At 40.4% G+C, this 13,047-nt stretch overlaps 1 protein-coding gene across 18 annotated transcripts in view; it reads right to left on the minus strand.

The window, feature by feature from the left end:
• Positions 1 to 1,620: 1,620 nt before the first annotated feature.
• Positions 1,621 to 13,047, minus strand: part of CELF1 (CUGBP Elav-like family member 1) — a 58,917-nt gene continuing 47,490 nt past the window's right edge. For 17 of the 18 annotated variants that reach the window (XM_071427538.1, XM_071427542.1, XM_071427540.1 and 14 more), the window contains 2 exons: positions 12,151 to 12,294; positions 1,621 to 10,481 (listed from right to left, as the gene is read on the minus strand). In XM_071427538.1, coding sequence (XP_071283639.1) covers positions 10,354 to 10,481; positions 12,151 to 12,294 — 272 coding nt within the window. In that variant the 3' untranslated portion in view covers positions 1,621 to 10,353. The remainder of the gene's footprint in view (positions 10,482 to 12,150; positions 12,295 to 13,047) is intronic. The other variant, XM_071427525.1, reaches the window with a different exon arrangement.

Below are 13,047 nucleotides of genomic sequence, written 5' to 3' on the forward strand. Positions count from 1 at the left end.
ATCAGGAAGACTGGAGCCAAAACAAATAGTGAAAGATGGAGGTGGATGTGAGAGGAAAAAGGTTTCTCCTAGAACATTCAGCATCAGGATTTCATCTACAACTTCATGTATTTCCTACAAATGCTGATAAATGTAACAACTCATGTGAAAATGCTGATTATTTTCAGAGATTATTATACTGGCTCTTAGGTGCAGTTTGATTGTGTACAGATTGGTGGTGGCCTTTTAAATTGAATAAAAAGCCTTAAAAAAAAAAAACAAAAAACCCTCTGACCCAAGAGAGATCTGGTGTCAGTTCTGTAAGATGTAGCTGGCAAAGCTTTGATTGTGTAAGACAAGGTGAGTAAACTTTCTGCACAAGCTGGAATCTTCCATTCAGCCTAAACAAACCCTTTTTTCCTGATTCAATTGTTTCTCTCCATCCTTGGCCTCAAGTTGTATCTAAACTGAAACCCCTGCAGCCTCTCTCCTCAACAGCTGCAAATTAACTGCAGGGATGGCAGGGCAGTCTGTAACAGGTGGCTCTGTGCCTCGTGCCCCAGTTGGTGTGCTCAGGGCAAGGAATGCAGCACTGAATCCTGATGCTTTGCAAGTGCTCTCAGATTTACAATCATGTAGGAAGTGATGGGGTGAAACAGAGTATCCCAGATAACACAGGAAAAGGACAAGGAGGAGAAACATAGCTGTCCTAATAACGCTTGCAAGTCTCCAAGATGCAAGACAGCAGAAGGAAGGAATAACATCAGGGAATTTTAGGAGCTTTCAGAAATGCAGCAAAATCATGGCCATTGTGGTACTTTCCTTCTGAGAGAGGCAATAATTGTGTCAAAATTGTGGCAGGTTTCTAAATGCTTTGGCTATGCCAAATACTTTTTATTAATTTGAAATGAGATATCATAAAATATATCTTAGCTCTAAGAGCAAAGCAGGGAGCCTTTGCTTATCGCTAGTAAGTAATCCAAATCCAGTTCCAGTTTCCCTGTGTAGTGTTTCCAGGACGAGGAGCGCTGAGGGCTGCAGGTACCTGATGCTGCAGAACCAGGACAGATTCAGCCAGCTTGGCTGTGCTCCTAGAAGGGGAAGGAGGCAGTGGCAAGTGTGTAGCTTGTGAGAGGGGCATAAGTTGGTGCCTCTCTAATCCCACATAGCACCACACACTGGTGCTGCTCCTGCAGAGCTGAGGGCTGCTGCTCTGCCCAAAGTATTGAGCCCCTGAAACGCCCTGAAGCACAAGTGCATGGACAGGCACATCACTGCTTGGCACCAGTTCTGTGAGGCTGGATATGCCCACTTCTCACTCCTAAGTGTTGACCATATTTGCATTATCCAAGATCCTCAGCTTTTCTGTATCTAAGGAGGACTTGACTTTCAAATGATCCAAAATGGACATATATCAACCTGAAAACATTTTCCATTTCCACTCAAAGTAGCTCATTTACACAGAAACAAAAGTCCAGTGTGATATTGTACATCCAGAACAAGTGGTACTGGGCCATGAATATTTTTGTGTCTCACAGCTAAGAAACTGTAAAATAGGTCTCTCATCTTTCTCTTCATCTTCTCACACTTGAACCCCAAAAAGAACCTCAAGCTTAAGACACAAATACAACACACGAGGACTCTTCTCAAACAGTTTAATAGCAAATAAACATAGGAAGGTACCACACTTGGCATATACAAAATGACTTGTTGTCGGTGTGTCTGTGCAATTAAAACAGCTTTAAGTTGCCCTTTGGGACAAAAAGAAAAAAAACCACACACACAAAAGGAAGAAAATTCCTTTAACACATACTCGCTTGTTCCAAACCTGTAACAAATCTTTTCATTTTTAAATCCACTACACAAACTCTGTGATCAGATCAGAAAAGCAACACGCGCTCCTCTGCTTTTTAAACCATTAAAGTAAAATCTGTAATTCTCTACAGAGTACAACACAATTTCACACAAAAAGACATTTTGTTTTGCAAATCAAAACAAGAAAAAAAAGGAACAGCTCAAACAAGGTAAAGAAAAGCATTTCTACGACTGAACCACGACTTCGAGTTGATTAAATCCCGTTAACTGCAGAACAGACTCTACATTTGGTCATAGTGGCAATTTGTTTTCTCATCACATTGTGAATCACTTTACATTGTTTTCTAGTAGAAAAGGCAAAAAACTGTACAAAACCCCTAGTGTTAAATACAATGTTTGTACCAATAAAAAAGCCCACAGGTTTGTCTCCAAAATGTAAATTTTCTTTTTAAATTATTCACAAAAAGCAGCCAAAAATCAGAAAGGCAGCTGCTGCTCCACTGTCTCAAATCCATTAAAACCACCACAGAACAATTAAAACAACCAAAGGAAGAAAAGGAAAGAAGAAAGGAAAGAAACACCCAACATTTGGCATTTTGGTTTTCTTCAGCTATTTTTCCACAGGCTTCCCCAAGGTTCCTTACGGAACCAAACGCACACGTACAGAAACGTACTGGCAGCTCCTCCACACACTGCAGGGTATCAGTGCCCCCTGGCACACAGCCCTGTGCATTCAGACTGTGGGACTAACAGCAGCCAGCCCCCAACCCTACTTCCCAAATAAACCAGTCTCTACCCTTTTCCATTCAGCCTCACGATTCACTCCCAGGTACATGTACCATATTCAAATGGTTCTCTTTTGTAAGCAGATTAAGGACTGTCTACACAACTCTGGTCAACACCTAGAGAGAATACAGTATCCTCAGCCAACTCAGGAGTAGGATAGAAAACAATCTTTGCATCTTTACATTATCCCAAACACTGGACAAAATGAAGATCTCTATCCAATCAAACTCTTGTTTTCTCAGCAAAACCCCTTCTCCTGGAATTCCATTTCACATTATTTCAACTGTTAAGATACCTACACTAGCTTGCTGCTGCTTCTGACTGAAACTTCATCACAGCACACACTCTTCAGGTGCCTTCATCTAGAAGCTACTTCCCAGTTTCTACCTGTGCAGATGGTACATAGGGCAGGGGAAGCCTGCTACCCAGAGAGCAGTAACCTGTTCTAGTTCATCCTGCAAGCCGTCAGAACTGCTCAGCTCATTACCCAATTAAAAACTAAACAAAAACTAAAAAAATCTCCGCAGAGATTCCCCAGCTAAGGCCCTTGAAAAGAGAGCTGGGGATGGTACCCTGTTCAGGTAACAGCTTCAGAGGCTGTTGTATTGTGCTTGTCATTTGGGAAAAGAGCCAGCAGTTGTAGGACCAGTGTTACAAATGCTTTCTCTGGGAAATTTAAAACGCTTAATTTCATGAGCTAACCTAGATCCTTCCAGAATTCTGCCACCAAACTCTGACTGATGGTATTAGATTAGGGCTGGACTTCACAGAAATGTGCCCTGAGTTGTGCAAAATGCTCAGTGTTTGAAATGAGCCCTAGCTTTGACAGCTTTGGAAACAGAAATATTGTGAGTTCCCCCACCTTCCTGCTCCCAGCTATCCCCTTCCACCAAAACTTCCACTAGGGGAACAGCGCAACCAAGCACCCTCAGAGCTTCTGACAGCACTGGAGATGGAGCAAGGTCTAGGTGCTCTGTCAGGCAGACAGTCTAAGTGCACAGGTAGATGCCCTCAGGTGGCTTCTGATCAGATATTTGTCATACCAAAACCACCAATTTAAAGGATACCTTTGAAACCCATTAAATTGCTCAGTTTTTGCACAAACTATAGAAAACAGAGAGGTGAAGGTGATATATACGAGGGTGTGAAGAAAACAGCAGGAAACATGCACAACATTTCTGGGCACTATCTTAGTTTGAAAGATTAAAACAAAAACATCACATTTTGCTGAGGAGATTGTAGTTACAAAAAAAACCAAGCATGCCAGAGCTTAACAAAATACAACACCAATTTTGATCAAATTTTCACTGCAGACTGATAATCACACAGGGAAGCAGGGAAAAAAATAAAAATAATAATTAAAAAAAATTAGTAAATGTCAGGGCAAAAATGTAGCTACAATCAGAGGAAAACGTAGTTCAAGTGTTTTCTGCTGATGCCACTTCAAGTCACAAGTTTAAACTCATAAAAACACATGCTGTCTCCTCAAGCACAGAAACCAGATCAGCAAAATGTGACTAGGAAGTCTCCTGAAAGATTGAGTCACACCATATAATTGACTTTTTCTTCGAACTGTGTTTTTAAAACTAAGCACACAGAAAAAAACTAAGCCTAGAAAGTGATTGGCTGTATGTTCACAGAAATACAAATACTCCACAAGGTATGCTAGCAAGGCTGCTCTGAAGACAAATTACAAAGAATCAGATTCACAAAATCAAGTGGTTATCTTACGAAGGTCTAGAAAAATAGAAATTCTTTTATATTCAAATGCAAGTTTAAATATTCCCCTTCAGCAGTCTTTCTAGCAAAACCAATTTGGCAGCACAAAAAAAAAAAGAAAAAAAAAAGAAAAAAAAAAGAAAAGAAACAAACATAATAAAAATACACATCAGCATCAAAGGTCAACACAAGGTCAAAGGTGAGAGTTCAAGCATCAGAGAAGCTGAAGAGACAAGGATTTGGACGATGTACTTGAACGCCACATCGACATGCTTTAGGCACAACGATGAACAAACGGCAGGAATCTAGAAAAAAAAACAAACCAGAAAGAGGGAGACCCACTGAGTTACACAGAGCAGTACATCCAAACACGGAGAGAGAGAACAAGAATGGGCACTTACAATGAGATCTCCTGGGGAAGGGAGTTGACAGGGAAGGGCAGCACATGCCAACGATGGACAAGTAAAAGTCAAAGTACATGAAAGACACCAAGTAAACATCAAACTGCCAGAAACCAAATGGAAGCAGAGGCCTGGATTTCCCTCTCAGCACCCAGTCTGTGGAGTGCTCCACAGCCTAGTGACACACTGGTTAGAATGCAGTCACCTTGCCCCGTGCCCAGTGTGTCTGCTACCTCTGTTTAGAACAGAGTAAACTCCCTCCCCAGGAGACCGATTCCAATAATATGACTCCAGGGCAAACACTTGCCCACAGAGACTGAGACCATGAGAGACAAGACAGAGGACACAAGGGATTCACAGGTGGTTTGACATTTGAGACTTGTCTTGCACTCTAACATGGGAAGTTCTTAGGCAGTAGCAGCCCAGCAAATCCACGTTCTTTCCTTTAGCTACAGTTTCTTCTCATTCCCTAGGAGCCCGTGTAACTGGGGGTGGGTGATTTGGAAAAGGGAAAAAAAAAAGATTATACAAGACAAAAAGCCCACACATCAGAGAAGAATTCCTTAAGACTTGACTGCAAGTTAAGACTTGTCCTAGCTGAGCACTTGTCATACCATTAGACCTGCGCAGGGATTTTCCATTCCCAACCTTTTATGTAACAGCCCTCAGCTCCCTGGCTTCATGAGGAGGAGATTTTGGGCTCTGAGAAGCTCTACAGTCACTGTTGCCAGTTTGATGAGCAGAAAAATGTGTTTCCTGAAATTTTCTTGAAGAGTTTATAAAAAAATAATTCTTATATTAAGTGACATAAATACCTCTGTTCCCTCCCCTCAGCTTGTGAGCTGCAAGAGACAAGGAACATTTTGGGATTAGAGTGGGAGGCAGGAGAGAGAGGATATGGTTTGTTTTCTTATTCTGCCTCCCCACACCCCCAGCTCCCTTTTAGCTCCTGTTTGTGGCCCTAATCTTTTTCACATCTCAAAGCTTCTGGTTACAGACTAGAACAAGGTGAGATTTGCATATTATCTAACAATTTGAGAATAGCAAGTGTTGATTCTCATTCCAAAGCAACAAGAAACACATTGTCTACTAAATCAGCAACACTCCTCTTAGTAGGACTGCTGAGATGAATTTGCTTTTCACGCTTTCCAATAAAGGGAAAGGACTTTAGTCCAGAGTTTAAACCAACTCCAGCAAACAGAGTACAATGCAACTCTTGCACTTGTTTCTGTATTTCAAGAAATACTCTAGATAATTTGCAGATAGGTGCAAGATTTCACTCTTAAACCAGAAAAGCAAATTCATCATGAACTGAGGCATGAGAAACAACAAGAAGCATGGAATCAAGTGACATCTTAGCATGCATCACTGATACCCTCTGTGTGATTTGTCTGGGGATTTTCTTGATATGGATTTTTCAAATATTTCTCTCAGCTATGTTGAGGGCAAAGACTGAGTTTTATCAAAGCCGTGTGGAAAGACTGGCCTATAAAAACAGAACCATGAGATGCTGGACAAGGTCTTAAAGACTTGGAGAAAGTTATTCCAGTTTGTCCTTGTTTTATTCTCACAATAATGATCATTCTGCCTTCTGTGTTTTATATTTTGTGGCAGGTATCTAGGGATATATCAGTCATCTTTAGGTTTAAATGTCTGCAACAAGAAGCTTTCAAAGCATTTTACCTGTTCACAGTTGCATCCTTCATTTGCAATTTCCTTTATCCAAGTTGGTTTTAGGTATTTCCAAATAAAATAGGAACAAATTCAATCTGCTTTGTTGCTCTTCCCTAATCCACAGCCATTACCAGTTCAGTTAGATTCAGCTTGCATGATAGAGTTATCATAATATGTGACTTTCAGTATTCAGGTGAAAGGCTTTTTCCTGATAGATGCATTTGCCAATGAGAGTCTTCTGAGCTGGTATTTTTTAATAATGCCAGCTTTGTAGTATAAAAAAGCTAAACTACAAAGAGCTATCCTATTTTGGACTGTTGATTATCTAGGGGACTGAAGAAATGTTGATTTCATTTACTATAGTACTGACACTAAGTTCATAATTCTTTCACCTTGTTACTGCAGTAAAATCAAATATCTCCTGAGAAAAGGAATAAATCTATGAAGTAAACCATTTCCACCTTGTAAACGGAAAGTATTTTAAGTATTTCCTGGTGGCACATATAATAAGGAATTCTATTTTATCTGAAGTTCTTTTAGCTTTTCTTGTAGAAAATCAGGTTCTTTGGTTTTAAGCATATAGCATACTTTGTCCATGTGGCTGCTTCAGCCAACCTTCTGCAGTTTATTTGAACTCCCCCAACTCCTGTCTTACTACCCAGGAAATGGAGCATTTGATACTGATTTCATTACTTGAATGAGAACATGTTACGAACTAAAAATTTAAAAGCCCCAAGTCCCCAGAACCCCAGACTTTCCTGCTAATAAGTGAGGAGGAAAACTGGCTTAAGACTGAAAGGCAAGAGCAGCCTAAATCCCCACAATCAGCAGCAGCCACCAAACAGACACAGAAATGTTGACTTTATCTGATCAGTTCTTTGTTATCAGAAAAAAAAATCTGCCCAAGTCACAAACTTGATACATTTATTAACTTTGGCAACATACACATTGATACACCAAGAAAGGGAAATGTGAAACAAATACACAAAAAGGGCAACATCTTCAGCTGGTGAAAACTCATGCAGCTCTACTGCGTTCAGAGAGCTGAACTGCATTGATTCAAACCATCTGAGGATCACATCTTTTAAAATTTAACCTGCATAGATTTATTTTCTTTTTCTTTTTGGCAATACTTACAGTTATGCCAGTAAGGCACAAGAGCTAGCCCAAGTTAGGGCTTATGTCTTAAGGTGATTATGTCTGGGAGGAGCCACTGATCAAACTAAGCCACAGAGTAAACTGGTGCATCTCCCGAAATTAATAGGAGTTGCACCTATTTGCAACAATGCCAAGCTTGATCTGTAAGTTACAGTATTAAGGACACAGTATGGGATGAAGAAGCTAAAATATCTAATTTTGGGCAACTGAAATGACTAGTAAAGAGGCCAGAGCATCAGGTTAAAAGAAAAACAGGACAAAGGTCTTGGATAGTACAGTGGGGTAGGATGCAAAGAAGGTAAGAGTGACTGTAGAGACCCCAGAGCACAGTGCTCTCCTCCACTGGTTCACAGCATTCATCTTCCTCGTTTAGCAGTTGTTGGGCTGCAAACAGGCCACTGAAAATCAGTAGTTTCAATCATGCACATCATTATGTGTGTAAAACAATCACATTCAGGATTCTACGAAACCCTGGCCTTTTTTTCCAGTGAAATAATTTAGGTAATAAATATTCTCCACCCCGGAGCGGTATAAAACTTCTATAAAAATAGAAACAACATTCTTGGTTACAGCAGGTTGCACTTGGAGCAGTTGCTCCCAACTATGTTTTTTATGGTTTTTTTTTTCCTTTTTTTTTGAAAAGTATATAATTTATATATATATATATATATATATAAAAAAATCCCATTGTCACCCTGGAGGCCTTCACACTCCAACACTCTTTTCTCAGAAAACCAGGACACATCTTTCCTATGGTGCAGAATTCAAGTGTACATGGTTCACTTCAGTGTATGTTTACGTTTCTAGAGAGATTCAAATAATTAACACAGAAGGGTACCACATGCCAGCATAACTGGGAAATTTGGCAATCTGGCCTTTGAAACTTTGCCACCACAAAATTATTTAAATAATACTGACAGATTTATTTGTCTGCCATCAATATGGACAGACTGACATTAACTGTTTGATTTTCAATTTAAGAAGTGGAAAGGGCTCCCCTCAGATGTTACATATCAGGCCTTGTTATTCTGAGGTTTGAGGTCCCAGGGGGCCCAGTCCCTGGAAATGCCCAAGATTCCCAGCAGATCACGGCACACAAGTGGGGATTTGGACCCGAGATCTCAGGTTTGATGGGTTTAGTGCTCCTCCTGCTGGAGCAGAACACGAAGTCCTGACCCCACGTCTGACCCACACACATCATTTAGCAGCTGGCTCCCAGACTGCAGTGTTAGCTGGAGCCCTGGGAAACAGCCTTACAACTCAGGAATACAAAGAAAACAAGGAAAAAGAGATATTATGAGGTAAATTGAACTTCTGTTAAAGACACAGAAATTGTAAACTTCCTCTTGTGACAGAGGTGGATTTTGGTGGTTATAAAATGGAACTCTACACAGATTTCTTGAAACAGCTCAGGCCAGAGTGTCAAAAGTCCTTTGAGCCCCCTAAACCCAGTGAATATCAAAGGCCCTTAGCAATGCCCTAGCAATTTCACTGGTGGGCAGAAGAAGTGTGTGTTCAGTTAAGGGGGTGCGTTCCATTTTCCTTCAATATAAAAGATAACAGCTTGTACCAAAAGGCAGAAAAAGACTGAATGGCTCAATACTCTGGTTCCGCAGCTCCTGGTTTAGCCTGTTTAGCACTGGTACACACCACCTTAAAGGAAAACTGCAGCAGAGAGGTACACCTAATTACTAGACCAAGTCACTGCATGAATTTTGTTCATTAAAAAAACCAACAAAAAACCCCAACAAAACAGGAAGTTATCATTTCAATAAACAATCAGCACTTACATTATGCTTATGAAAAGGAATTCATAGCAATGTCTGCAAAAAAAGGACATTATTCCACAGAAATGGGTAATGTGATCAACTGTTAAGAAGAAAAATCATCAAAAATTTCTGCCAGTTACCAGGGATCTAAAGTTTATTGTTTTCAGACCCAGATGTATTCATCCAGACTAAGCTGCCTCTACCTTTCCACAAAACCTAGATGAAGTACATAGGTCAAGTTTTCTTATACATTGAGAAATTCACTGCATCTCATTAGTATTCCGCTGTAGGCAGAGAGTGAAATTTTCTGGGCAGAGACATTGTCTAATAGTTTTATAAAGTGCTGTGTACATTCACACTGCTATATAAACCCCATTTTATATACAGCAAAGAAAAAAAAAATCACTGCAGTTTTCCTTTGGCTTGTTAATGTGTTCACCCTTTTAGCCTGTCTCTTGCTTTAGAGATGATTTAATAAATCCTCACCGTGGCATACAGTGAAGGAAATTTCAAAGAGCAGATGGGGCATGACAAAGGCTACATGGAGTCAATTTTTTCTCACCCAGGACTCTGTTCTCCTTGCCCATCTTTGTTTTCATCAGCTGTTCTGTGTTATTTCTGCTTTCCCTTCTCCTCTCTACCCCAAGGCAGTGTGGTGTCAGTTTCTGCTGCTCCCTTTAACCTTCTCTCCCCACCCCCAAGGAGCTGGCATTGGTCCTTCTCAACACACACTGGTTACAAACACGGCAAACTTCAAATAAGGGAGGAAAAAAAACCAAAAAAACAAAACTAAACAAAAAAACCTCAGCGATATGGCACCTAAACTCCAAAGTAAAACACTGGAAACAAAAGCACAAACTTGTCCTCCATCCGAAGCGGGATTCTCAGCAGAGGCTGCAGCAGAGTCTTCAAGGGAAGATGTGCCAGATAGAAGGCATGGATCAGCTTCCAGGACTGTAAAAACACAGCCTTAGGGCTTCGAATCACTAAGTGCGCTCCTCTCCAACTTACCAGAAGATCCTTCTCACTCCAGTCCCGGAGGGGAGGGGTGCTCAGTATGGCTTGCTGTCGTTCTTGGAGCGCTTGAGCTGGACTTTCAGCCGCTTCATGCCGATCTGGAAGCCGTTCATTGACTGAATGGCAGCCTGCGCAGAGACAGGATTGTCGTAACTTACAAAACCTGAGGAGAGGAAAACACACAATTACCACATGCCAGAGCTGCCTGTAACAGCTACTCACAACTGGAAATGCAAGCCCTCACAAGGTCAGAGAGGCTTGCATGAAGTGCCACTTTCAGAAGCTCACAACTATTTCAGACTCCTCATAATAACAGCTTCTATAGGCTCTCAAACAAAGCCTTGCTTTCTGACATATGGAATTTTGGCCAGAAGATATACACAGCTCAGGAAATTAACATCTTTTAGTCAATCAACAAAATAAGTACTGCTGTTTGTAAGAACTCATACCGGGGAGAATACCAAACCTGGAAAATGTTCATCCAGATGCAAAAGCTCATTTAAGATACAAGACGGAAATCACCCTCGTGACATTATGGGAGAAGATTTGTTTGGAGTGAAATAGCTGGCAAGGAAGGGTAGCACTGGTACCACTATTGTGTTTAGGTTGCTCTCAGATGGGAGGTTGCATATCATTCCTGGAAAAAATTATCCTGAAAATAAACTTCCCCAGTGTTTTGAAGGAGCCTATTTTAAATAACTCCATTCAATGTCTGGAGTGAGAATAGCTCCCACTCCAGTCAATGCCTATGTGTCCATGTCCAGGTGTTATAGCTGGATGATGAGCATATTTCTGTGCTCTCACAAATCATCAGATTGTTCACATCTTTTGGCTCAAATAGGAAAAAATTCATGATTTTATGTAGACACAAAGCTATCAAAACTATAGAGAAAGGCGTACATCTCCTATTCCATCACAAGAAATCTCCATCTATCAAAACAGTCATGAGAGGTTACAGCACTACAAAAATGCAATATGGTACCCATAATAGTTATTTATAAAGATATTAATAGAAATAATTCATAATAAAAATGTACTGAGGAATATATACAAATTATTATTGAAATTATTGAAAAGATGGGAAGAGGCAAGAGGAAGAACTATCTCAGGATTACAGTCTGCAAACACAAATAATAATCACATATCATTCTGAATTAGGAGGGATCCAAAAGGATCAAGGAATCCAACTCCCAAGTGAATGGCCCGTAAGGAGACTGAACCCGCAACCTTGGCATTATTAGCACAGTACTCTAACCAACTGAGCTAATCTCAGTGAGAAATATCTAGGCCCAGAAAACTATAATAGGGCACAATAGAAAGAAACTGTGAAAAGCAAAAAGTCACATTGAAAATTGGGAAAATACAGTTTATTGCTAGAAACAGCATTTGGTTTATTTATTAGGAATATATAGAGATTCCCTACTTACTTAATAGTTAGACTAGGAAATATACTGAAAAAGAGATTACTATAAAAGCCACCTTTTTACAGATAATAATTTATTAGAATGACAAAATATCCTGATTTGGAATGGATCTACTAAGATCACTGAAGTCCCTGTACAGGACACCCTGAGAATCACACTGTCCATCTGAGAGCACTTTCCAAACACTTCTTGAACTCTGTCAGGCTTGTGCTGTGACCACTTCCCTGGGGAGCATCTTCCAATGCCCATGCACCCTCTGGGTGAAAAACCTTTTTCTAATATCCAGCCTAAACCTCCCCTGACTCAGCTTCAGGCCTTTATCTTGGGTCCTGTCACTGGTCATCAGAGAGAAGAGATCAATGTCTGCCCCACTGCTTCCCCTTGAAGGAAGCTGTAGATCTGACATACCAAAACACTTGCTTAGATTGGTCTGCTTGTCAATGAAAACCTTGGCAGAGACGACATTTCCAAATGGCATGAACATCTGCAGCAGATCCTGATCCCCAAACTCCTGGGGAAGATGGTAGATAAACAGATTGGCTCCCTCTGGACCTTCAAACAAGTAGGAAAATAAATTTAGAAAGAGCATGGATACCACATACCCACTGCACAAAAAAAGGTGGATGAGCCAGTCAAGACAGATTTTCTGGATAAAACAATGAAACTGCTGTTTACAGTACTGCAGAGCACTTGGTTCCAGAATAAATGAGCATGACCCTTTGCTGGGATTGATCACTCAAATAATTCTAGCTCTTTCTGACCACTTTTGTTTGTACTTTACACATTGTGCCAAAACTGGTTCACAGATACTTGCTGTAATGACAACTGAACAGTAAGTTTGAATGCTAGATGGTGACTGAACAAAAAATGGCTATGCAAAAATTGTGGTCCAAAGCAACTAAGTAAATTTCCAAACAAAATACAAATAATCACATTGTTTGTAATCTGACAGATTCTCTTCTAAACATTTTGCTGGAAACTTAGTCCTACATTCTACATTACTTTACATTACATATTAAATTTAACCTGAATCTATAGAGTGAAAAGACTGGCATAAGTAGCTGGCTGTTGGAAGAGGTGAAGGACCCAGAAAACAGCACTAACAAAACCACATCTGATTCTCTGACAGTGGGATCTATCAGGCTGTACACTCATATTCTCCTTCCCTCTGAGAACATACAGGAGTACAATTAAGGAAGCACTTAAGACTAGAAAAACCCCATGAGAAACATCCTGTATAAAAACTACTTTGGGCAGCCCTTAGTAGAAAGATCCCACAGAGAGACCTTTTTTATCTTCAGTAAC

The sequence above is a fragment of the Agelaius tricolor genome, unplaced genomic scaffold (genome assembly GCF_023055355.1).
Source record: "Agelaius tricolor isolate 1412-34295 unplaced genomic scaffold, bAgeTri1.0.p SCAF_5, whole genome shotgun sequence".
Classification (NCBI taxonomy): domain Eukaryota; kingdom Metazoa; phylum Chordata; class Aves; order Passeriformes; family Icteridae; genus Agelaius; species Agelaius tricolor.